The sequence below is a fragment of the Haemaphysalis longicornis genome, unplaced genomic scaffold (genome assembly GCF_048455015.1).
Source record: "Haemaphysalis longicornis isolate Haplotype H1 unplaced genomic scaffold, Haemaphysalis longicornis Haplotype H1 scaffold_5, whole genome shotgun sequence".
Classification (NCBI taxonomy): domain Eukaryota; kingdom Metazoa; phylum Arthropoda; class Arachnida; order Ixodida; family Ixodidae; genus Haemaphysalis; species Haemaphysalis longicornis.
The window spans coordinates 188,233,956-188,261,566 of NW_027526385.1; the positions used below are offsets into that span (position 1 = coordinate 188,233,956).

Consider the following 27,611-nt stretch of genomic DNA (forward strand, 5'->3'; position numbering starts at 1 on the left):
AAAGTAAGATTATGAAAATTAGCAGTCAATCGAATACCAGGATCGGCTGCCTTCATCTTCGAAACTCTCTTTATCCGCCGTGCGATTACTAATAATTTTGAGCGGTACCATTCAATACGACCACGTGTGTAAAAGACTGCGTGGCATTATCACTCTTCAGAAAGGTAAAGCCGTTCGCAGACATTTTCACCAGCCGTATTCGACATGTTCCCTATTTCGCTTTAGCGAGACAGACGCAAGTGCAGAATCCGCTCAACTGCACTCAACTACTTCGACGGAGCGACCACTCCAGCCCCCGCTTGTGTCCGCGCGGTGTTCCCTGGGAAAATGAAGAGCGATGTCTGGTCGCATCCTGCGCTCTCTGTTATAGACGCGGTAAGCTTTATGGCTGTTTCTGGGGAGGGGATAGTGTACTCTCGCGATGCGTGTTTCAGTCCCTTCGGCCGGGAAGTGCCCACAGCAGGCTTTGTTCCTCTGCAGAGGTTTCCACGTACCCGTCTCTATCTCTAACCCCGCTGTTGTATCGGCGACGTGTCTTGGCGGATTTGTTGGCTTACTGAGACCGGGTACGGGTAGCTGGACTCTAAAGGCGGGCAATTTGCTTTTTTTTTTTTGTATTTGCGTGCATATGACTGCATAGCGAGATTACGCTTTCAAAACCAGATGACAGCAATGCCTTGACAGATGACAGATGAGAGCAATGGAAGTACAATATTCTACGCCATCCGCATATCAAGGTAGGCACTGCAATTTAAACTGCCTGTCATTAATACTATTATGGCTCTCGCTTGATGAAACCATTCATATTAAAAACAGCACGTTGCATTGGTCGATTCAAGTTTTGAGATGAAGAGGCGTGAGTGTTAGCTAGTCGAGAGCCGCCAAAGGTACTTAAAGGCAGTTCGTGACTTGAAAGTTCTTCCGGTCGGGCACAACGTAAGCATGTTCGGCTCTTGACAAGAACATGTTGCTGGGCACGATCTATTTCGGCTGATGACCACTTCCTGAAGTGAAATTTTATTTATTCATATCTTAGGCGTTGTACTCGTATCATTATGTCCTTTAACGCTAAAACAGCAATGTCACCAATACGCGTAGGACATGTGTGCCGCAAGTCGTCTGCGCGTACTGCAAAGTCACTTCATTTGCGCCTGTCTTTTCCAACAGATTGTCCAGAGAGTTGAGCAAGGCAGTGTCGTACAAGGCGATTGAGTGATTCTGGAAACACGACAAGAAGCGAGCGTTACCAGACTTGTGACTGCAACGCACGGCCTTTTCCGTCTTGCCTCTAAACGAAGTTTATTTACAATGTCAGTCGTTGTTTACTAGTGTTCGAGTTTTTTTTTTGTGCAACCTTGCTTGTTAGGCGGGTTATGCAAGTTTCAAAAGTCATGAGAGGCCATATTGATTATTGAGTCAAGCTTGCAGTTTCAAATTTAATGTCATGCAGGTGGTCCAAAACATTTAGAACACGTGAATCTCCATCCACTAGTCCAGATGCGATCACACAGGGTTGTCGCAAGTTTTAACGACAGCTAGTGTTATTTATTTAAATTATTGTTCCAGGAAGAGTTATTACTTAATCAATCAATTAATTAATTAGTGCTATCATTGATGGAATGCTTATTATAAGGTAATTAGTTTGATTCGTTTTATTAAACGTTTTATGAACCCTTGGTCAACTCTTAGTGTGTACGTGCTTGAGTGTGCATATTTCTGTGTACACTAAGGCTAGGCTATGATTTTCTGACAAACACCATGGAGCATGCGTGCCGCAACATATTGCAGCAAGTAGATAACTGCGTGTACAAGAGCTTGACATTTCCACTAAGTTGCCTACGATACATTGCTCGTGGCACGTTGCTTCGGCTCCTATCGTTATATAGCATATCTTTCTTTCTCTCCGCTTTTGCCCGACGTAATTTTGTTTGTACCACTTGCTACTTTCTCTAGTGTACTCGGCTGGCCGATGGCGTAGACGAAACAGATCCATTCACATTTCATCGAAAGCCGTAGCGTGCGTTTCATTTCATGAACCACGACGTCACATACACACGCTCTCTTTAAGGACAGCTATAACGACCCCATACGGACACGACAAGCAAATCCCCAAGAAGGAAGCGTTCAGACGCGCTTTGAAGAGAAAGTTGAGGCGGGCATAAAGATCCGCGTACCACTTCCTATTCCCCCTCCAAGTGGTCGTTTCGGGGTCGCCATTGAAAGAGCGGGAGACTTCTGGGCGCTCGCTATCGTCTGCGCGGACAGTTTGAGGCGGCCGCCGTCTGAATGTCGCCTGGTCGTAGGCGACCATCGGGAATGTGGGCCACGTACTTGTCGTCTGCTGCAGAAATCCCCTTTTCGACTGCCGCCATTTTTCTTATTTTACTTTTCCATATGTGCCTCCTCTCCAACGCCTTTATTGGTCGTTAGGTCTCTTTTTAGTGCTCTTTCATGGCCGCCGGATAGCGCCGGATTTTCCCAAATATTTTCCCGAGCTATTTCTATTTTGCAGAGAGAAGGCTAACGGCTGTTACACTTACTTATTTCACTGCATGGTACTGGGGGAATCGGTCTTTATGACATGTGGGGTATAATTTTTTGACGAGCGAGTTTTGTGGGACGTTTGCGATTGCGGGGTGCGACAAACGGTAGTAGTTATCGGAAAACCTTGTTGTATGGCCATATAGCAAGCGATTGCAGCTTTGAGGCGGCGTATAGACTGCTTTCTTTCAAGAAGGCAAGCACTGTGTCAAAAAAAACAATCATTTTGGTTCTTCTGGGAAATGAGAAATCGTATTGAAGCCGCGTGTCCTGATCTGACGCAGCTATTACTGGGAGTGAGATGAAACAACCGTTATTTTTTCAGGGCATCTGTGGTAAAGGACACTGCGGTCGGGAGGTCCAGAAAGGAATAAGTAGACTAATATTCGTGATAATATGACTAGGACAGCTGGAAAAAGAAATCTTGCTTTACCTTTTGACAGGACAATATTTGATCAGTGGAGATTTACCAAAGTGTACCCATTCGAATTCAAAATATCGTGCGGCTAAAAATTCCCGCAACTCTTGCATTTCTTGACACAAAACTTACCGAAGTCGCGAGTTTAATACGGTAGTCACGATATAAAACACCTTGTTATCATTGCCTCCATGTTAATTTTACAGCCGGGGGGCTGTACATGACGAAAATGGCAGGATATTATGTGTCCCTCCGTCAACAAAAACTGATCGCGGCTCATACCAACTTATGCGGCATGTAGTTGTAGGAGAATGATTAAATATTCAAAACAGAACTTCACGCACCATGCTAGGAATGCCGTCATCTTCAAGTTCAAACCTTTGTCAACATGAACTCAATAAACCACTTGCTCTTTTGTTTGGCGGCGTTCCCACTGGGGTGACCGACGACCACCACCGGAATGTGTAAAGGGCTCGCGCACTAATTTTTCGATGTCAGCAGTGGGTGTACGTGCGACTCGTATACGGTGGAGATTAAGATTCCCTCTTTCGTCGGCCCGCCACATGCACCTTCAGGGTCGGTGGCAGTGTTCTCTGCCTATGAAGTAATTGTGAGCGGAAGGTTTGTGGTGTTCCTATGCAGCTTCACGGGCCATCTCCCTCCGCAGAGTGGAATGACACTTGAATTTAACTGTCGGGTTGAGCCCGTTGAGCACTCAGCCTTCTGCATCGAGATGTACGCATACAAACCTGCAAGAATACCATGTGCTGATGTGAACAACGCGACTTAACACCGCCTCCCAAAGGCGAAGCATTCGTGTTCACATCACGGAAGTTTGCATTTGTCTGTTCTGGGACTGCACAAGAGTGCAGTTAGAGATGACGGTTTCAGTCGTAGCCAAAATAGTACAGTTACAATTTTTTAGCCGTGTCTAGAGTGCCGTCCGACGGTATTATAAGCACTCCACTATATCGACGTCCACCGGCGTTTTGTAACGAAATTGCTGCGTCTGGCACTACATAGCTCTAGATAACGGAAATCTAGGCAACCTAACCTAAACATAACATAACGTGTCCCAACGCACACAAAGAAATCATTTAAAACACCAGAACTAACAAATCCATAAAAGTATAGTTCAATTTAAAGATGAAAAAAATACCGAGGAAAACCTGGTCTCGAACCACCATCCTCGGGGTTAAGAACCTAAGACGGATCCTCTACACTACAACGAAAGACGCTTTGGCAGGTGCTAGCCCAGTCTTAACTATTCGAATGTCGTCGGACGGCACTCAAGCCAGGCCTGCAGCGATCAGCTAGAGTGCGTTGGACGGCACTCTAGACACTGCGTTTTTTTTTTTTTCACACATTCAATTCCCCCCCCCCCCCTTTGTTCAACAAATAAATTTTCTCGTGTGAAGAAGCAGCAGAAAAGCGACAGCACATGTATCTGCACCGACAGATATAAAAACAGGTAATTTCGTTGTAAGTCAGTTCCTGCCGAAGAACTTTAGAAAAACAAGCAATACTTTTGTTTTCAGTTGACGGTCCCAGACAACACAAACACATCCTGAGCACATCCCGAGGACGTTCTATTGAGGACATCATGATGTCCTCAGTATGTCCTCTTCTGATACTCAATTGGTACTGAAAAGGTCCTATTGTCCGGCCTCAGCACATCCTCAGAACATCCTCAAGATGCAGCCAAGGATGATTACAGTACATTCGCAGGACTACTGTACGACGTCAGGACATTTTGAGGACTACTTTCTAGTCATGCTTTTTTGCTAGGTGTTATGCACAGGGTGTTCGAGAAAGGAGGGGCCTGGGCTTGATACTGCCATCCCCGAGGTATTTGTGCAATTGACTCTTTGCCAAGGTATGTCACTTTGTGTACCCCTGGAATCTCCACTGGGTACATCCTTTATGTGTAGCATTAATCTAAAACCAGTACTGCCCAAGCCTCCTCGTTATGACACAAGTATGCAAAATATGCTGGAGATAATGATTTATTGCACAAGCAAATGCATCGTAGTGCAATGTGAGGCGACACATGCTGTGAATCGTCACCAGAGTCCACTGGAGAGCCTAGTAGTCACTGGAGTCCAACTGCCCCAACGACCCTAGAAAAATGATACAAGCAGAACAAATTAGCAAAGCATACACACAAGAATTTTCTCTGAACTGGACCCCACCATTTTGTAATTAATGATGATCCAGCTTCTGGGCATTTCTTGGGGACTACGGGACGAGCAGACGATAGCGCAATCACACCCTGTTGCGCTGTGGCGTCCTTGGTTATCAGACATCCCAGCGGCATCGAAACTCGGTGTCACTTATTCGGTATGTCAACAGCGTGAACTTTAACAGTGCTTAAGGGGAACGTTTAAAGCGACGGGGAGCAGCCAGCTTTGCCCATTAATTCCGTTCTCAACCCGCTAAGGCGGCAAGCGTGCACCCTACGTGTGCTGTCGTGATGGGGGTTGCCTGTGAGGATATGTTTTGCTGTGCCAGCAGGACGAATGTCCAATGTTTTATCACCAATTGACGTTTACTTTCTTCATTGTGGGCAGGTTTCCGTCATTGACTTAACTTGGCAATGCACAGCAGCCACCCGTCCGGGCGTCATTACGCCGTTGTTCGCTGAACAAACTATCGGCATAAGCGCAAAGTGCTCACACAAGAAACGTGTTAAGTGCACCACGACAAAAGAAGTGTCTGCATGTGTGGAGTCTATTCACTTCACAAATTTCCTGCATCCCTCGAGAGCCGCCGTGAATGGGTCGTCGTGCTGAATCGGAAAGTGTTCGAACCTAGCAAATTTGTGAGAGAAGGTACGGTCCTACGCTGCTTTGTAAGCACTGTTTATTTACTGTCATGCTAAATCCTTATCGCATGTGTCTGTGCTCTGGAGGTATTCTCTGTTCATTTCATCCACGGGAAAGTGGTAAAAATCAACCCTACACCTTTGCTGCAGCTAGGGTACGCGAAAACGGCGAGCTGAAACCGAAATAGGAGTGTCGCGGTGGCGAAGCATGCCCGGTCGTTTCGGTAAATCGCTAAAACGCAAAACCTCTTTAAACATGCAATAAGTGTTTAGCATGAGGGTGAATAAACAGTGCTCCCAAAGTAGAGTACGACGGTATTTACTCTCACAAATTTGCTACTTTTGAAGTCCTTCCGCTTCAGCACAACGACCCATTCGCGGCGGGACTCGAGGGGTGCAGGAAATTTGTGCAGCAAATAGACTACCCACACGCCGACACTTTCTTTGCTGTGGTGCAATTCACACGTTTCTTGTATGAGCACTTTGCGCTTACGCGGATTGTTGGTGCAGCCAACAATGGCATAATGACGCTCAGACGGATAGCTTCTGTACATTTCCAAGTAAAGGCAATGACTGCAACCTGCCCTGAATGAAAAAAAATAAATATCAATTGGTGATAAAAGGTCGGGTGTACGACCTGCTGGTGCGGCGAAATGTAGCCTCACAGGCAACCCCCATCAGGACAAAGCGCGCGTAGGGGGGCACGCTAGCTTAGTGGGTTGAGATTGTAATTAATGGGTAAAGCTGATAGCTGTCCAACGCTTCAAACGTCCCCCTTTAGGCACTGTTAAACTTCACGCTGCTAACATACCGAATAAGTGACACTTACCGATTTTCCATGCTGCTGGGATGTCTGATAACCACGCACGGTACGGCCCAACAGTGTGTGTGACTGCGGCGTCGTCTGTTGGCCCCGCAGTCCCCAAGAAATGCTCGCCAGGTGGTGCATCGGTCGCCAGAAAATGGCCAACCCGGCAAAATTCTTGTCTATAAAAAATGAGAGCATTGCAACTTCGTTGCATTATTACAGACTTTGACAACCTGACTAAAATGCTAAAAAATTTGCTCACCCAGCTGCACGGCTATATTTTCAAAGTTCTAAAGGGGAAGTATTGCCGTTCATGGTGCAGTGCCTTCCAAGGTGTGCTGAATGAGTAGTAGCCATTATTTAATTACCTTTACCCAATTAGCTTAGAATGCAGAATGCATAGACCACGCTCCAAATGTTTCTCTAAAATTTTAAGCTATTTTCTTCCCAAGGTATTGACAGTGCCCTTTCCCTCACACCATCCTCCATGCCAATTAGATCTATCAACATACTCGCAATTCACAGGTGGGCTAAATTTAAATTTAAGTGGATCGCTATTCCTGAACCTGTTAAGCAAAAAGTCGATACTGACCGTGAAGTGTATTACAATAACATTTTAGAAGCTTCAGGTAGCATGAAAACACATTGAAAACCGGTAGCATGAAAACCCATCACTGAGCAGGCAGCAGCTGTTCCTTGCAACAACTCCAAAAACCACAATTCCGGGACCCATCACTTTCTTAAACTGTGGGTCCTGATAGGGAGCAACAAGTGGTCCAGAATCATGTGCAATGGACAAACAAGGGCACCTTGTAGGCTTTTGAGGTTTTTCAAATTTATATCCTTTTCCGCCAACCTACAGCACAGTTGCACTAGGGGATACTGGGGCTTACGCACCACCCTCTTTAGTGTCGACATGGTTCTCAAATGGAAACGCACTCCATGCGTCCAAGGGGCCCAAATGCTCAACATCAGATGCCAAATTGCACAATCCATGCACACTGTGCGTGACATTGTGCTCACCATAGGCAGCAGCAAAGCCCTTAACAAAATACCTCAAAAGTCTATTTGCATACAGCACATCGCATGCCGGCGTACAAGATGTTGTAAGGATTAGGATAACCACATGGAAAGTGAGAAAGTTCTGGTACAAGTTTTCAGGTAATGCTGTGGAAAGGACTACAGGCCCTTCGTACAGCAAACAAAGCGTAGTTCAGCAGCTTTCGAGTGATCCAGTTCTGGAAGACTTCGTAGCCTCCTATTGAAGTCACACGGAACAAATTCGGCTAATTCAAAGTTTCCTTCTGAAACCTCATTGGCTACAAGTGTCCACAGGTGTTGTCGTGGCTCCCGAAACCACAGAGCAAGTAGTTTGCGCATAACACCAAGACAAACATGTTGCATGTAATCAAGGGGAACGTTCTCAATAAGGCCTATAGGTATACCCGTGTGCTGTTCTTCCTGTGCCTTCTCACGAAAGCTCTGATCTGTGCGTAACTCCTGTCTCATATCTGTGTAACACACCCTGTTCTCATGTTTGCCTTTCACAATGCACTTTGAGCAGCAGAAGAAGTCTGGATGGCCTTTTGTGCACAAAACAAATGCTTTAGCAGGAGCATCACATACTAATGCATGCAGCATCATAAAAAGGGGTTTGTGATCTAACAGTTATGCCATCACCAAACAACACTTTCATTTCATCAACAAAACCTGACAGCGAATCATTCGCGTCACTGGGCTTGCTACGGCCGAAGAAGCACTCACATCAAATAGCTCCTTCTCAACATTGTTCACATGGCCAAGAGTGACCCAAAAGGTAGTTCTCGTGCTTTTACATATTTCTAGGCCGTCTATATTGAAGGAAAGGCTGAGTTCTGCAGGGAGCTCTGGGCAATCCTGAAGTATTTTGCACAGTTCTGCTTTTACACTGAAGTGCTGGTACAGTTGAAAGCTTTATTACAGTAAACACGGAAGCGAATGCCGCTCAATACATGCAGAGCGCTCTGGTGAGAGGATGGCGTGCTCTCACAGTTTGCGCGATTGGCGGCTGCACTCCTTGAAACGCCTTATCGCATGCCTGCCTGCTGCATCAGTTAGTCACGGAGGATGACATTTTTTTATCACCCAATTAGGAAGCGAAAAGAAAACGTTTTAATCCATTCGCGCCGTTTCGCGCTTGATAAAAAGCCCTTCATCGGCACATGTATTCTCTGGAATCATGCCCTGGTATCTAACGTAGCTACTGCAGCAGCGCAATCAACCGTTGCCAGGGGGTGGATCCGCCAAATGTACGAGCTGCGACAGTTCGCCATCCCATCACTAGACCTCTATGCATGTACTGAGCGACACACGCTCCCGTGTTTACTGTACAGGGTGTTGCGACGATAATTGGAACACTTTAAAATTTTTCCTGAGGTAACCACCGCTCTGTTCGCACTGAAACTTGCCACGAAGGTCGCATTTTGTGGTTTATTTTGTTTTATACCGGGAACAACGACGGTACTTACCTTTGTATTCTGAAAATAAATAAAAACAATTTTAGCCTACAGCAAACTGGCGGCTGATTTGGACGTGCGAGCCAGCGCAAGTTGATGTTGGAACGACGGAACCACCGGGGGCATGCAGAGCGAAACGCACGTTTGGGATTCAAGGTAGGAAGGAGCCAAATGGAGCAGCAGACGATCAGAAAATGCAACTAGGAATGAACTAGCAGACGATCAGAAAACCCTGTTTTCGGGCTCGCACGTCTAAACCAGCGCCATTTTTTTACAGGTGAAAATCATTTTTATTTATTTTCAGGATAAACAGGTAAGTACCGTCGTTGTTCACGGGGTCAAACAAAACAGACCACAAAATGCGACCTTCGTGTGAAGTTCCGAGAGCGAACCGAGTGACGGTTCGCTCAAGAAAAATTTTTAAAGTGTTCCAATTATCGTTGCAACACCCGGTATAAAGCTTTCGAGTGTACTTTCCCCCTGAACGTTGCGAAGTACCATTGGACCTTGATGTGTGCAGCAGGGCTCTTCCAGACGATGTCAGTGATGAAAAACACGTGTGGCTGTGCAACACGCCAAGCAATGATGTAACTGCGGCAAGGGTCGATTTAGAGTTTACCGCCCTCTCCTGCAGTTTGTGCCGAAACGCCAACGTGGTGTCTTCATCGTCTTCGTTAACAAAACTGTGGTCTGACAACTCGTGATCTCCGCTGGACAGGGGCCACGCAACGCGACTCTCGATGTGGCGGCGGTTTATTACAGACACAGCAGTATGTCACGAACTTTGCTGCTGGTGGTTGCTCGGACTGGGATTACGCCTACACCTCGAGCAGGTGCTAGCATCTAATTAAGTTGCTTCTAAACAAAGCCCACGTTGTTGCGATGTCGACGGCTTGGGCTCAAAGTCGATTTGCGCGCTGCCAACTAACGCGTAAAATGCATCGACGTGGCGCTTCCGTTCCCGCCTGAGCTGCCGCTCGCTGCTTTCTGACATTTGGAATCCAGTAAAATTATACAGAGAGCTCACGTTTGTTATTTGCACCCACGACAGGTACTTACCTCCGTGCGTGGCGGCCATCTTTCTGAAGCCAACTGGCTCGTCTTCAACTTTCTACTTGGCTTGACTAGAATAAGTACTTGCGCATGGTGGCCAGCAACAAAATAGAAGTGCTGAAAAATTGTTTCACACAGAACGCATGCACGTACTGAACATTTTCTCTTATACATCATTTTTAATTTTAAAATTTGCAGAAGATGTTTGTATTCTTCTGAATGTTGAAAAGGTACCCAGCCAGTAAATTAGAAGCGCTATTTTTTTACCTGTATTACCAACAAACAATGTGGACGAGAACGCTAATCACTATCTGTGTGAAATACCTGCGCGTGAAAACTATATTAGCGAGCGTTCCCATTGTCTTCTAGTGACCAAAAAAGCACATCCTGAGAAAGTCCTCAAATAAACGTTTATAGGAAACCAAGCGCACTGACGTACTGAGGATCTCCTGAGGACATAGCAAAATCAGTGAGGACGTTTGGACCTTTTGAGGACGTCCTGAGGACCTTGTGTGTTGTCTGGGGTCTAACAAATCACAACATTTGGCACTTGATGCGCAGACCCTTCGAAGCTGAAGCTGGTAAGCGCAACGAAAATTTCGCAGAGAATGAACGAAATTCGGTAGAGTAGAATGCGCGAGAAATTTGTACAATTGAACATAATTTGTACATATTGTGCATCACTATTGGGGGGTGGGAGGAGCTAGTCGAGCTGTTCGCACAGATTTTTTTTCTTGCCTCCCTCATTTCAGAGGGAGGAATTAATATTATTGAATGAATTAAGGAATTATTACAATTAATTAAAAAATGTATTTGTCTTCTAAATGTTGTAAACCTTTTTAAATGGGTCTATTTCTATTTCCAGGCACGATTACTGGGAAACAATTTCCGGGTAGTACAATGCCAGTGACGCCACGAATAATTTGTCCGTTTCCAATGCATCTTCCACCAGCCCTTTCTCTATCTCCATGCAAGCGAAAAGGCTTTATTACAACACGGAGCTTAAGACAGACTAATGCAGCTGAAATTTGAAAATCACAAAAAGAATAAATCTGAACCTAACTTCTTTGCCAGCAGGGTAGAGATTTTTTTCTAAAGATACAACATTTTAACGCAGTTTTTATCTTTGTACGGCTGCCAGATATGCCAAATCATGACCCGTGTGAATTTCGCAAATACGGAGTATATGGAAAACACACGGAAAACATATGGTGGCAAATTTCGCGCTTTAATTAGGACACAAACAGAAAAACTGCGTCAACCACTTTTATTGTGGGAAATCAGTTGACTCCTTTGTCTTCGGAATAATTATCTGCATTAGTTATGTCTGGAGGCGTAATACTAGGATGAATTCCATATTCCTATAATTCCGCATACACGGAACGTTTCAAAACGCCTGAACGACGTTATTAATTATTCAACTAATTGTTATAGCTACAGGTGTGATCAGCGTTTGGGTGAGGGTTAATAACTCATTACAACGGTGCACCGAGACTTCTGGTCCGGGGGAATGGAGGCTTTTAGTGTCGAAACGCGAGGATACAAGCGATACAAAAAATACGCTGAGGATTACGCGATACCGCGCGCCATCTCCGGGCAACTTCGCTCCCAGCAGTTATTTTTATACATCGCAAACTATCGGTTCAAACAAAAACAACAGTGAAAGATCCGCATTTCCCCCACAGTCGCGGAAATCTCCGCTAGGGGCGTGTTTCCGTTCCGGCAAGCCATGCGTTCAATGTTTCCTCCTGGGCGGTTGTTACGGATCCGTATCATCTTTCATTTTCCTCCTTTCGTTAATTTTTCTCTGTCGGGTTGTTACTCCGGTTAAAAACCGAAAATAACACGGTCACCTTGCCAGCCCTCTTCTATATTTTTCTATTTGCAGCGTGTGCAAGAATGCACGTTCCCGCTTTAATCCGTAGGCCCAAGCGCAATCTTCATCTTTTCGGTTTTATTTGAACTGTTCGTAAGAGTTGCCTACTAACATGCTGCCTCTCCGACTCCCTGCGACCCCACCCGCCTTTTGGGATTTGGAATTCCTCTCCGACTTATCTGCCAGAAAGAGTAACGCAACTTATCTACCAGCGCCAGGATTTCCTCGCTGAATTATGCACGCCAGCTCGGCGAAACCGAAACAACATTTGGGACCCGCTCCCCAGCTCATCCAAGTTTCTTTTTTTTTCCCCCTTTTTGCAGCTAAGACATTTCGGAGATACCATAAATATGCGGGACAAGGGAGGAGGCGGTTTAAGGAGCAGGGGATGGGTTAATGTGTTCGGTCGAGTTGAGTGAATAATAAGCGAGGCATCATTCATCATTCCAGCTGCCCGGACGTCGCTGTGCGTTCGTAATTCTTGCAAACGTCAGTCTCGTAGTGCGATGCTTTCGGCGAGGGCTAAACAGGAAGTGTTCATTGCCTGTCGCCTTAGCTGGCTTCGGCTCGTCACAACCGACACCACTCAGACTGCATCACTGCTGGTATTGTCTATCAGACGTCGGGATATCCGTGTTCGTATACTTTTTTTTTGCTGTGGCCTCGTTTCTGGGGACTAGAACTTGCTTTCGTCTGGTTTCCGTCGCGGTAGTCTTATGCCCCCATCTGTCCCAGGTCTTGGGCTCTTCACGGGGAACGGTAGGACTAGAGGACTGTTCAAGGGGCAGCCATAGTGCTGTCAATTTCCCTCCAGTTGAAGCCATCATCAGCAGAGGACGGGAATTTCACAATATTTGCAACTTCGCTGTTAACTACGTAACGAGGACACGTAGCTGAAACTCGGCGCAAAGTCAGAGACGTGTTAGCGAGTATTTCTGGTATAATTTGTTTCATTTGTTTCGGGATCGTTTTGGAAAAGAAAAGTTACAGCTGCTTTTTTTTTTTTTTTTTTTTGTAACCGTTCTGCCTGAGTAGACTCGAATACGTTGACAGCCGACGGGAATCCCGTAACGTTTACAGTTTCCCTGTGAACAAATTATGACAAGTCAATGAAACTCGATGTAATGATACAGTCGTATTAGCTGCCAATTGCCGTGCGATTAAAAGCTACATGGCATTCGTTCTCGAAAAACTGATGTGGAACATTTTTCCGTGTCGACATGACGCATAGACTGACAGACCTCCACGGACACCGCCCGAGCGCAGCTAATACAACAGCGCTTAAGCTGCTTGGATGTTCCCCTTCGCCCAACCACCTTAGTTTTGCTGTAAACGACATTCCACCTTCTTGATACTACAGGGTTTCCTTAGCAGCTGAAGCTAGCGACGCAAACAATGTGAACCTGAGTAATGCGTGGGTAGGTGGCGCCACTTGTCGTAGACCGTGCGCCGGCGGCCTTCGCGGGACGTTTACGTTTGATGCGAGGAGCTATAGTTCATCTCAGAAGCTAGCTGCAGCACTGTGGAGGCTACATTGTTGTCCCCCTCAGGGCGCCTAACTCACCGCGAAGGAAGCGACAAAAGGCGCCGGGGCCGTGCGGTGCCACTTGCCGAGAGGGGAGAAGGGAGTGTCCTTTCAGGACCCCCTTCACGGCGGATTAGGCGCCCTCAGTGGGCGCACTATTGATAACAATGTAGCCTCCACAGTGCTGCAGGTAGCTTGTGAGATGAACTATAGAGAGTAACCTGATAGAGCAAAGAAGGAGTGCGTGGTCGGTATCCTCACCTCAGGATCCCGTTAAAGCTTTCTGCCTTCTCCGCGCGTTCAACCAGGAAAGCCGGCTTCCGCGTTTCAGCCGCCGGACATAAATTTTAGTTACGACCGCGACCTGCGTTAGCGGCCTAAATTAAACACGTCCTCTGCGGACCGTATTTAATCAGACGGGGCTTCTCGCAGAATCTCGCTTAGAAAGCGCAACGTCTTGGAGGGTTCCAACTAAAACACAGCGCGAAACCATCGTAATTTATATTTCCTTGGCTTTTGCAAAGACACTGCTTCGTTCGTCCCCGGCTACACGGCTTGGTTTTCACCGCGGCGTGCGTCCTCGGCAAGGTGGTTACTGGTTCTTTAAATGTTGTTTTTTGTTAAGTGAAAAAGGCCTTTACTAATGGTGGGAGCGATCTCAAGACCCACAACAAACTTTGCCTTTAACAACGCATTACTATTGCGTTATCCTAAACCTTATACGACGTACGCATCGAACTCCATCATTATAATTTAAAAACGATACACGAATGTGCCGCTAATTTTAGCGTCGTCAATTTCCCACAACGTGTGAGTGAGAAAGGCTTCAGGCAGAACATTGACCGTGGTTGTGTTGGAGTCTACACCGGAAGGCGATATTATGAGGCCCACATTATCAAATGCAATTGCCGATTTCGCATTCCGACAAGTATTCACGATTTTGGAGTTCATTTCAAATTTGTGGCCTTTCGAACACCAGGGCGACCGCAATGCATCGCCCTGAGAATGAAAATTTACGCAAAGGAACGCCAAAGTCGAATCTTTCCCTTCATTGCAGAGCGTGCGAACGATACAAACTATCTTGTGGGAGTGCGACAGGAGAGTTGGCGCACAGAAGTGTATGTGCCGACTTATCATGGAGTCCTACAAAATAAGGAAATAAGCGGACACGTATGTCGCCCAGCCTTCGATTGCACTACAGGCCGAGGAAGTCAAGCTTTTGGAGGCAGCAGTCGAGGGCTCACGCGGGATGGTGGAATAAAAAGCAAATGTTGTGTGCTTCGCGCATGTTTATGAAAGAAGGATCGAGTATAAGCGGGTGGGTTTTCAGGAAATAAACAGTCAATAGTAAGCGTTCGTGTTGTCTACTTCTTGTGCTACGTCTGTACGCGCTTTAAATGATGTTGTCTACTCCAACTGGCTCAGCTTTTCGTTCGAAAATCGTCTAATGAGGTACTTTGAAATAATATCCACAGAAATTTTAGCAATTGTCTTCTAATGTGTAAGTTTCTTTTGCGTCGTTTTTTCCGTTCCACAAACATTGAGAGGAGGATGAGAAAAAATGAGCGGGAGGGCCGATGGCTTAGCCAGGCACGCAGCCCGGCTGCTACTCGGCGCTTGCGGAGTGGTGTTCGGGGAATGAAAGAGATGGCCAGTGTAGAAGAGGGAATAGGAGTAAGCGCGCGTGTTAGTTCCTATCCCCACCGACCTTGAGTTCCTTTGGTGGCATTGGCAGAACAGCAAACGATCCAGACGGCGGCCTTTGCTTGCTTTTGTCTTCTTCAGTCTGCATCGTGGGCCACTGGGTTATATAGTCCTTAGTGATTTCGTTTGTCTATTTTCCGGTTAACATTTATTGGTTCCTTTTTTTGTTTGTCTCACGTTAAGTCGCCGGATTGGGTAGGTAGACATTCCAGATGATGTTGCTTCATTTTGAGTCCCTTTCTTCTCATACATGTACATATTTCCAGTTTCCTGCGATGGACGACGATTGCCAGTGTTCTCCATGAATAGCTGAATGGCGCTACTTTTCGTTTCGTTTGCTTAATTTCTCTTTGCTATTTTTGTTCTTCATTATTTTTTATTACACATATGTCCATTTGCACTATCAAAACTTTTAACTACGCATTCGTGGTCGGATATAAGACATTATACTGTTCGCGTTGGGGTATTCGGCAAATAATACTTATGCATTAAAAGAGGAGCGTTCCCTAATGGACAATATAACAATCATGAGCTCCTTGTCGCCATCGATTCACCTGGTTGCCAGTGCAAGACGCACTGCAAAATGGGTGGGGAGCAGCACTTACTGAATCTGTTAAGTACCTTCGATTTTCTTTTCAGCGTTAGTCGACATCACCCGCAACTGATCCAGTTTTAACACAATGTACCTATTTGACTAGCGCACTGCCAGCCGCCCGGTTCGTGCTTCGGCCATCAAACGGGCCCTTGCTAGCTGGGGATGCCATGTAACTAACTACATGATCTCGTCCACTGCAATCATTCGTAAACCAAGACGTTCGCTGTTTAGTGTTTTTTCACCTTTCCTCAAAGCAGTGCAAGTGGACTGGTGGTATCGATTTCTAATTACCGTTCAGTTTGCCAGTGCTGAAAAAAATTCGTGACCTTTTGGCCTTTGGCGCACGTGAAATTAAAGCAGTGTCGCTTTATGTGTGTTTCAGTGCTGTGCAGCCAGCCCCGCGTTCATTTCAATTCGAGTCGTACAGCCGACACGGCGCAAGGGATGTTCGCAGAAGCTCATTAGCCGTCTAACCAAGCTGGCGTACAAGGTGGTTGAACCTAGTCATAAAATAAAAACAAGGTACCGGCAGAACACGATCTAATGAGAATTCGTTTATTTTTTTTCTTTCTCTGGCCTCGAGTAGAAGCAGCTTGACAGCCTGTGCAGCGTAAAACGGACAAGGTACTTAGCATTTTTATTTCATGAGCATAGATACATTATTGAGCAATATTAATTACTTATATGCGACGATAAATTACCGCTATTTACAAAAATCCCTTTCTTTAATGTTTTTGAGTTGCTTTAACCATCGCTTGGCAAAGTTCTTTTTTATTCATTTCCAGAACACCGTCAACTACCTTCTCTAGAAAAATTATCCTGTCCTAGACGTTACACCGCTTGTCAGCGTCAATGCGCAGTCTATTATTAGAGTTACAGCCTTCGCAGTTAATGTTTTTATTTTTTTTATTTTTTTTAGAAATGCTTTCGAACAAAACCTTATCGTAAGAATAAATCACGTCTATAACAGCTGTGCGTCGTCGCATTATCACAGTAATAGCGGCGTCACAGCTTTTTACAACGGGAGCGATTGCGTGACCGTGGTTTTCAGTGGAAATCTCGTTGTCGTGCTGGTCGCGACATATCACAATCGGTTGTTAAGGACATGTGACCTTTGCAGTTTACACGCTGTATTCGTGCAGAATTTTTTCGGTTTTTTACGTCATTTTACGCGGTTTTTATGCTGTTTCACGCGGTTTCTACGCCAACAACGAGCAACACGTCCCCCTCTTCCCCCTCACCCACACACACACACAAAAATGGCGGACCCCAAAAATAGGTTGGAATCGACGTAAAGCGAAGCTTTACACTTGTGCTTGCACACTGACATGATCAGCTTCGTGACTTTAGAGTGGACGTAGATTTTGTCGTCGTCGGGAACGCCGCTCCGAACGGTCGTAACCATGAAGTCCACCTCGGCCGTCACGTTTATCTTTGTGGTTTGCACATCGAAGATGCTGCTACTGTCCAGCGGGCTGATTTGACGCCCCCAGCTCCAAGCGCAGAGAACAACAGTCGCTTCCTGGCCCAGTGGGTGTGATACGCGAAGGCCAGTGTTTTAGCCTGAATTAGGGAAAAATTGCTCAAAACGCAGGGGCTTGAACGCCCACCGTCAGCGCCCCAACCAGAAGCCCAACCTTTAGGGCGGGTAGCGGACTCCTTTTATCACTTACTCACGAGATTACCAGAAGCGCTCAAAGTGAAGCAGGTCTATATGATAGAGCTAGATTTAAACAAGAAGTGGCAGGTTTTTACTTATATGGGAGCGGAATGTCGCGTTCCTATTGCTCCCTCCCTTCCTCCGATCTGCGGTGTTGAGAAACAAATCGCTTTCACGTTTTCAGTTCGATACCATAGTAACCAAATGTGATCATACTAATCGGGTAGTAGATTCCTGCAAGGTGAAAAAGCATCAGTACGTTTACTGACAACAGCAAATTTTCCCTGATTGGTCTGATATAGAATGATATACCTACCGGAATTAGAGCCGCCCTGAGCAGGATGCCATTAAATACATACCGGATGCCTGATAGCGGGCGGGATGTCAACCTACGTTCACCTGGGTGGTTTGACGCCCTAACATAGACCGCTTGGCTTCGCGCTACTATTGTGTCTGGTTCAAATTGTGCGCGGATAGCTTGACAAATTTAGTCTAACTATCTATCTCATAACGAGGATCATTCGCTGAGAAAATAAGGTTTATTTATTTATTTCAGCACCGTGAGATCCCTTGATGGGCATTACATAGGAGTGATGAAGTACAAAGAACACAACGCTATATTACAGTTGAACGAGGAGTGACACACAGATTAGACCGTTCATCGTTCTGCCTTTCCTCATGTCCTTTTTGTTTAACAGTGCATGTGTCAACGCAAATGTGTTAGCACTGACACAGGGGAACGTGTAAGGTGCAAACAAAAGCAAGGCGTAACATCAAAATCGTCTGTGCGAACATTGCAAAGCACACGTACAAACTAAAATAAAACATTTCCAAACTTTCCGCACGTTATACAAGACTACACCGGACAACTGATACCGCAAAGAAAAAATGCGTATTTTGAAACAATTCTTCAGCAAAGCATTACTAAGGCTTACTGGGCAATATTTTGGTTTATAAGTGAATCCAACGTGATTTGAAAGGAAGATGATTCTGCTAGTGGAACAATACTTGCCGGTAGCAAGTTACATACCTGTATTGATAAAGCAAGGGGGGGGGGGGGGGAGTTCGTGAGAAGCTTCAAGCCTTAATTAGGATTAGTTCACTGAGGCAGAACAAAGGGTGTGAATGCAAAGTTGGATGCATGAAAAAAAAACTGTAGCGGAGGCACAATCCGAGCATATAAAAATTATTGGGGCAGTGAAAGAGCGTGGTCGACATGTAGCGCGATTGGTTGGACGTATAGTTGAGATGGACCATGGGTATGATTTGGTAAACAACGAGTCAGAGTTATAATGGTCGTTATCACAACAATTTCCCATTTCTCCCCTCCGTGCAGATCTACACGGACTGGGCCAACCACTACCTGGAGCGGAGTCGGTATAAGCGGTACATCCAGGACCTGCAGAGCGACATCAGCGACGGAGTCCTCCTCGCCGATGTCATCGACGCTGTCGGTATGTTGCTGTTGTAGACCGTTCATTGACCAGAGGGACGCACTAAGCATGACAGGAGTAATGAGAGGTTAGAGAGGGAGTTCTTTGGTGTGTACCGTCAAGCCAGTCTCGAGATCTTTTGAAAAGAGAACCCACTTCGAGAATGTCAGCGCTATACCGCTCATGTATACTGTGGATACCAAATTCTGCAGTTTGAGTTATAGTGAGTTCTTCCAGTCCGCCAACGTCAGTGGGAGCGTTGGCGTCGACGTCGCTGGATGAGGAAGCTATGTTATTTGTTAGTTTAGGGCACCGCCAGGTATTTTCGCAATGGAAATAAGCATTCGCACTTTCCGTCGTTTTCTGTGCTTAGCTTAATGCACAGTTTTACTCACATTCCATTAATGGCGTAGGTAGGTTCCCGTTAGAGAACCGTATGATTTCAAGTTATTGCGGTTCACCCTAGCATACACACATCAAGGCCAATGTTTTGTTACGGTGCGTCCTACGGGAAATTTTAACTTGGGTACGTGTCTGTTTCCTACCTATGTAAGGATTTTCTAAACGAAGATGACGACTCGAAGGCTATCTAATCCTGTGCCTGACAAAGAGTTTAGTTGAAATTTTTACCACTAATAGGTCGTTGGGAAGGGGCTCTTGCGTATTTAAAGAAATGGTTCTGTTACGTTCCGAAGCTACACATGGGGTATGAAGTGCGGTGTAGTGGAGGCTGACTTGTACAGGATTTTCAAAAAAAAAAACAAAAAAAAGTGACTGTTCTCAATTATTCCTATGTAAAAAGTACTCGATTACAATTGAAATTACAGCCTCAAAAAAGGATGTAAAACTCAATTTAGAGCAATCGAATGCTGCCCACGTTTGTTTACTACGGTAGCATATATATGCACATATTACGTGGCATAAATGGCAACGCCGGTAAATCCAGTCGGAAAAATCGGTACCTCCACAAACGCACCCAGAATTTTCGTCGAAGGTTTCTTAGAGGTGCACACGACCATGTCGAATTTTAAAGCGCAGCTCCACTTTTGCGAGAGGTACGAACGATATTTCTCAGGATGTCTATGGAGGACGCTGGCGCAGACCGACGCAGAGCGGCGAATGCCGAGTGAGTGACGTCGATACTAACAATCCCACTTGTAAGATAAAAAAAGAACTCTGTTTATCCACGTTACTCACAAGAGACTGGATAAGATTTTTTTAACCCGGACGTCACTTCTACTCTACAAAAAAGTAACCTAGTAAGTGATCCATTGTGAAGTGGTGTACTTATCCTCCAGGTCGCGGGCTTACTGGTTTTGAAAAAGAAAAAAAAGCAAACGTATTGACAGTTTTTTCCCAGTACTGAATGAGTGAAGCATACGCAACCACTCTCCCAAAAAAAAGGTAGAAAAATATTGTACTCTGTAATTTTTCAGTCGATTACAAAGAAAAGGAATTTATATACAAGGATTGTCACTCCTTGAAGGACGTCATCGATGCATTACAAAATTACAGTAAAATGCAATGGTTTAACAAGTAATCCTTTATTTGTAACACATTACGTACAAGTCTGAGTGGAGCCCTCCGGGTTAATCTTTATCCCCAGGATATTTTCAAGCTACCAATATAATGTACCTCTTACAAGGTACCGCTCGGTATGACGACTCGGTACCTTCTCACTTTGAAACTGTAAAAGAAAAAACAGTGCCCTTCACTCTGTGAAGGAGTACGCCCAGCAAATCCGGGCGCATCGAAGGAGTGCACAAAACGAGACACGTTTGTTGGTAATTGGCGATTGAGCATGCCTCCCACATAATTAGCTAACGAAATACGGAAGGACTACAGTTTTACTCTAGGGGCAAACATGGGGCTGTCCGTTGCCCTCCCGCAGAAGCCCATGCATTGAGAGCAGAAGAGAACTGCGCAATGCGTGCAACTTCACTCCTCTGAACTATGTATTAATGAAGAGTAGATGAAACGCTGTTTAATGTTAGACTCTTCTTAGCAGGAAATTGTGATTGGATTTGTCTGGGAATTATTTCGATAAAACATGAGATACAGCCGCTTGTTGTAACCCCACTACCTACGTGAAAATTTTCGTACTACGCCTCTTTGCTCGCGCGTGCTATACGGGAAACCAAAACATAAACAGCTTCGCTTTAAAGTGGAAGTAGACTTTTCACGGAGGCCATGAAAATTGACGCTGAATAGTCTGCAGAATACGCAACTCAGGAACCTACCACACAGCGCGTGATCCAGGTTTTACTCTGAGGTCGGGGGGGGGGGGGGGGTGTGAGGGGGGGAGGTGGAGGGGTCAGCTTCTATAAGTGGTGAGGGATGATGATGATGGTGGTGGTGGTGGTGATGATGGTGGTGGTAATTTGCATAAAATAACTCGTTCGGCTGTTAAGATGTATAGCACAATTGAACTCACTGACTTAAGACTTCGACATATACATTAATACACACAGTATATCGAACTTTCCATTTTATAGACCAAATTAACAGGGCATATTCGGCTGTATATACCTTCCCAATTAGATTTTCGGTGGTTTCTTTTAGCGCAGGAATTAATATCGCTCCTTCAAGGTTAAGTGCAGCTACTCAACTTCCAAAAGAAGGCCAAGGCTCTCAAAAATCACAACAGGTTTGCCGTTCACATTTCGCCATTGCCACCAAGAAGCATTTTACCACTCGGACGTACAACAGAGATATTAGGCGCGCAGAGTCTAATTATTATTACGCCAGCAGCGTTGCACATCCGCCGAGATCACCATTAGTAAAAATCGCAGGGTGGGGGGGGAGTGCATACAGGTGCGGTAAGATGGCCCTGTGACGAATTATCCAAGCATTCTCCTGTCGACACTCTTGAAACAGGGAAATCGAATTTTGAATCCCGCGTGAAGTATACATGCAAGACAGCTGGACTGGCATGTTGGCTTATGATAGTACCTGTTATGCAGCACTTGCAGTTGAAACCGAACCGACGTTTCTGTCTACCTACCGACTACCCCCTACCACCTACAGACTACATTCACAGTTATAGATTATACCAAAACCGTCAATAAGCTGGCTTTCTGTTTGCAACTTTTCAGAGGTCCCGTATTACCATTTTTATCTTCGGATCGAAAGTTTCGAACCAGGGACTGCTACGCTTGACACTACAGGAACTGACACGCTTGCCTTTGAGCCAGTCTCAGCGGCCCCTAGAATCAAAAGTAAACAACAAAAAAGAAAACGAGCAGGAAATCGTGCAGTGAGTACAAAATGCTCCGTGCGTGACTCAGCCACTTGCAGCGAGGGGGCAAAACTGGCAGCGAAAACGCCACTGTGAGTACAAAGCCTCAGAACTGGTTAGGCATTGCCAGTTTGATTGCGCAGTCAAATCCCGTTTAACTATCAACATCGGTGGAGGAATTCACGCCTGCTGCAATGTTACTTACGGATTCGCGTGAACTATCTAAAAAAACCAGATACCTCACAGGGTCTCTTAGATAAACGGTGTGGAACGGCGCGTACGCGCCGTTAACGTTTCGGTCGGCACGGGCGAAAATCTGTTTACCCAGAATACCAATTGGAACTCCACCCCAAAGCGCCGAACCGTGCCTGTGTGTGTGTGTTCACTCACTTGTATTGGAACGTTCGGCGAGGTTAGAAGAAGGTGCGCCATCCAGCGAGTGGAAGAGGAAGGTGATTGCTTGCTCCCCACCCGTCTTTCCCCTAGGGGGCGCGGCGCGGTCCCCGACTTTAAGCCTCGGGGCAAACGGGGAAAGGGCAAAAGGGAAGACGCGGGATTTCAAGGCGGCGTGCACTGGGGAAGCGCTTGGCTTCAGGAAAAGACAGCGCGGGAGAGCAGGCGCCGGACAGGAAGCGCATCAGGAATACGGTGCGCGTGGGTATTTCAACTAGTTAGCTGTGCGTTCTGGTACTGTTGAAGAAAAAAAGTTTGGGGTGTCCCTATTGTTCGTCAGGAAAGCTAGAACGTGAAATAAAAGAGTGTTTTTTTTTGTTTTTGTTTTTTCAAGTGGCAAAATGTAATCAGGCAGCTGCAAATTCTGCTCGCGGTGTCGGGCTTATGCTCCAACTTTATTCGGTGATCTCCACGTACTTAGAGACTGTCCAGAGTGACAGCCATAGCGATTATGACAGCATGTCGTTTAACTGGTGCAATGGTTTATTTTACATTTTTCTCAGCTATACATGGTCTTGGTTTACGCAAAGTTTTGCATAAAGTACCCTTTATGCTTAACGCACGAAATATACACCTCACAGCGCAAAATTATTACTTAACCGGTCGGAATAACCCATGCTCAAGATCCTGCCCATGTTCTTTCTACTGATTCACATGAATTCTTGTAATTGCTTTCGCATGACAAGGACAAAATCTGTGGCTGCTAAATGAAGTGATCCACAAATGAGGGCACCGCTCCACATGGAGGAATTCACGTTTTACACGTTTCTGTGATGAGTGTTGAGAAATGCTTTGAAAACACGAGGGACAATGGGGAGTACGAGCGCGAAGTCATATAATATTTTCCTCCATTGTTAAACCGAGCCAAGTAGTTCTTTTTATGAACGAAAACTATAACTTCATCAAAATAACCAAATCTGAATGTTCGTACCGCTTTACCGGGTTTTCGGGCGAACTATGCATTCAGTGGGTACCTCACCACACTGGATTCTTGAAACTGAGTGAGTCAATGGCCGTTGCAAAGCGAGCGAGCGTACGAGTTGGAACCGCTTATACATCAGAAGCCACCCATATAATTTGTGTGAGCATCTAGTCTAATTGAGCCCGTTCAAGACAGAAGCGAAGTGATCACTTCTGCTATATTTCGTGGATCCTGCTGCCGGCGGAAGTTTTTTTTTTTTTTTCTTGTTACGAAAGTTTGAATAATCTCCAACATAGGCGTCATCGAGTCGCTCAGCCAACGGTTAATGCTTAGAACGAGCACTGAGCTTGAGGCCTCCAATAATTCCTCAGAACGAAACTTTCCAGATTTCACTTAGAATTCCAAATTGTGATTACGAGAAACAACCAAAAGAGTCTAGGACATCTTTTATCATTCACTTATCCTTGTTTGTCGCATACGTTTGTCGCACAAAAACCCACTGCGTTTCTGTTTGTTTGTTTAGTTCTGTCTTTTTTGTCTTCTGCACGTTTCTGTTTAGTTTTACCGTATTTACCAATTTGTTCATCCAGCTAACGTATTTACACTATTTCGTTTTTTTTTTCTTTCTTTCATAATATCTTTTGCGTCTCCTTCAATAGCTCTTAAGGTGGTGGCCTGTAGTTCCTCTCTGGTGGGGGGAAGTAAATCGCGTATGCGACTGAAATATTTTAGTGGTTAAGCCAGGTTCCCAATGTTGCTGCTACTGTCATACCTCTCCTAAGAACGACATCATCTTAAATTTTTGCCCACCAAATTACATGAAGCGCTGTTTCTTCAGCCTGTATATTACGATATCCTGCCCCGCCAGTACTCTGAACATAATATTATCCGGTAGAAGTTCTCCAACACACGGAAATATAACGCAGCAGCAACAGAAAACTCAGCTGCATTTCGTCGCAACACTAAGCTCACCGACATAACTCAGCAACACAATCAGCGGCAATTAACGCTCTCACAATTACAGACGTTATCAGTTGCTTAAGTGGGTTCACAATTTTCTTTTAGTTAATACAGAGTTACACCGAGCGGAGAACCGGTACCAGTAAGGTACGCGGTAAGCGACGGGTGCCACTGCGCATGCGCAGTGGAGGCCCAACTGGTTCTATTCACGCGCAGGTGCCCCGATCATGTACCGGTCAACGTACCGGTATCGGTTTTCCGTTCGGATGCAACTATTCGATAACTTCCCATTCTAAAATCCCAACAGGAATACCGCAAAAAACTAACAAGAATTCCTGTCGTGCGACAAAAACCTTTGTTGTGACAACAAAAGCCCTGTTGTTACGACAAAGCCATCTGTTGTTACGACACACATTCCTGTCGTAACGACAAAGTAAATTTCCTCAACGACAAACATTCCTGTAGTCACAACAGAACTGCCATTTGCCCTACTCTTCACAACGGGTAATAACATTCAAACCATGTGCAACTACTGATGGAACATCAGGATCAGGACAAGACAGGAATTCGGCACCACGGAACATCAAACTTAGGACAGGAATACGACACAAGACAGAGCATCAGAATCACCACACGACAAGAATACGACGAGACGACACTACGACACGCGAAAAAAGGACAAACCACAGACATTTTCCTTGTCGTCATTTTCAACTGGGATTATCACCAGCACGGAGAATTGGTACCGCAAGATCTGTCATGATAAATATGGTCTGAATAATTAATATGGTGACCGCAAGTGGTTGAATATTTACGTGCTTAAAGCGCAGGGCAGAAGGGACAATTCTGTCTGGAAAAGATGCGAAAATGTGCTTTCGCCGTAGCCGAAAGATAACCACTTTGTCAATAATATTTCCAACCAAACGCTGACATTGATAAATTGCTTGAGGCGAGCACATAAATAATGCTGTAGTAATTGTTAGAAAACAATGAGGATGCCGCTTCTGACCAACGCTTACAAGGCCCGCATGAATTGCTGCATTTCAAGAGGGGGCCTTATCATTCTAACAAACTCAGTGGGAAAAGAATTTCGGATATCCCAGAAACAAAAGATATCCCAGAAACAATATGCGGCATCTCCTCGTTACGCTTAAGGAGATGCCGCATATTTTGCATTTAATATTCCCTGGTAACTAAAAAAAATCGCGCCAATCCACCCCGTGAATGTGGTTGGAAAGCAAAGCTGTGAACGGCACCCATAACGATTACCCATGCGACGTCACTTAAATTCACTCACATCGCTGTACAAATAGTAAAACCAGAGAGAAGTGAAATGCACTTACCCACGTCATTTATTACTTCAAAGAGATATTCTTGGTAAGGTTAAATTGATTGATTCTGGGGTTTAACGCGCCGACGCAACGCAGGCGATGAGGCGCGCCGTAGTGGAGGGCTCCGGATTAATTTGACCACCTGGGGATCTTTATCGTGCGCCGAAATCTCGTACACACGGGCGTTTTTGCTTTTCGCCTCCATCAGAAAAGCGGCCGCCGCGGCCGGGAATCGAACCCGCGACCTCGTGCTCATCAGCGCAACGCCTTAGCCACTGAGCCACCGCGGCGGGTGGTAAGGTTAAATCAATGCATGATGCATGAACGGTGTTGGTTGAGTTGTATTGGTGTAGCACAAGAGTGTAAACTTTTTTTTATAAAATCAAAGTAAGCTCGTGTTAGACGATCTGACTTCTCCGTCTCTGCACCCCGGACGGAGGCGACGAGATTTGCGGCAGAGAAGGAGGAGGAGGAAGAAATACTTCTGTTCAGATTTTTGAACGGCCCAGAGTGCAACCCTGGGGAGTGATTCCTTCTTCTGTGGGGTCCATATGCAGTCCGCGGCCTGTGTTCTGTCCACCCGCTGAAGCTGGGTAGGTAGAGAGGGCCTGGACAGCAGCATCTCCCATTGCTCTTGTTGGGTAGTTGACGGAAAGAAAGGAGGGTGCTCAGGGCTAAAGTCGCACACCCCGATTACGGGGCGGAGTGTTCCTACTTCTGAGCAAAATTTACATTCAGCGTCGGAGCGATTCGGATGCATTAAGTGAAGACGCGTAGGCTGTGGGAAGGAGCCCGGATTGTATGAGCCGTAGGGTAGTTTGTTGTTTTCTGGAAAGGTCAGGGTGAGGCGAAGATAGGGTCTGTCTCTGAAGGCGATAATGCTGGGTTATCTCCCTGAACGTGACAAGCGGGTGACTCATCGTGCAGCTCCATAGCACGGGAGGTAAATCCGCAGGCTTGTTGGGTGGGCGTATTTGTTGCCCTCCATTGAAGCGTGAGGGGGTGTCCAGATGAGCTGAATGGAACCGTTTGGGGAGTGTTTGTTTAGCACGCGCAGTGCTGGTCAGGACACCCAACCCGACTGGTAATTCCAGTAGGCTTGCTGGGAATCGGTGACTACCCTCCGAACACCTGGTTGAGTGAGAGCCAAGGTGATGGCTACCTCTTCTGCTGCCGTCATTTCTTGGGTCCTAAGCGAGGTACACGCAAGCAGGTTGGTTCTGGAAGTAGCCACGATGATGGCGCTTGCTGCCCTCGATGTTTGGAGGCGTCTGTGTAGATAACTGCATGATCCCCACCGAGGGTGATGTTTAGCGCTTGAGCCCATGCTTTTCGGTGACCCTCGCCATGTGAGGGGTTCATATTTCTAAGCAAACGGAGCATCTTTAGTTTTAGTAGCCAACCGTCAAGCGGAGTGACATTCTGGGCTGCCCAGCCAATCTCATGAAGCATGCGGTTACCCACCGCAGTTCTGAGTCGGACCTTCTGGTTAGAAAGATGGCCTTCTATCAGCTCTTCCACCGTGTTGTGGAGCCCCGTGCTGAGCAGCCTCTGTGTGGACGCACTCATGAGAAGACCAATGGCCTGCTCGACCGCCTTTCTAATCATTATATAAAGCATCTCTATGTCTTCCTTGTTAAGAAGAAGACAGGGGGTTGACGTAAGTGACTCTCGAGAGGACAAAAGCTTCAATTAATCGAAAGGTACCGGATTCCTTTAAGCCTCGCTTCTTGGTGGCAACTCGCCTGATCATGTGTATGCATACCTCGGCAAAG

General features: G+C 45.9%; 1 protein-coding gene and 1 long non-coding RNA gene across 2 annotated transcripts in view; one reads left to right on the plus strand and one right to left on the minus strand.

Annotated features, from left to right (window-relative positions):
* The window catches only part of LOC144138901 (uncharacterized), a 917,654-nt gene that overhangs the window by 198,959 nt on the left and 691,084 nt on the right, over window positions 1-27,611 (plus strand). The window contains exon 2 of the mRNA XM_077671409.1: window positions 18,836-18,953. Coding sequence (XP_077527535.1) covers window positions 18,836-18,953 — 118 coding nt within the window. The remainder of the gene's footprint in view (window positions 1-18,835; window positions 18,954-27,611) is intronic.
* Window positions 4,787-10,168, minus strand: LOC144138900 (uncharacterized). Its single transcript, XR_013315997.1, has 3 exons — window positions 10,146-10,168; window positions 6,613-6,770; window positions 4,787-5,079 (listed from the first exon to the last, which is right to left on the minus strand). It is a non-coding gene; the product is annotated as an uncharacterized LOC144138900 (long non-coding RNA).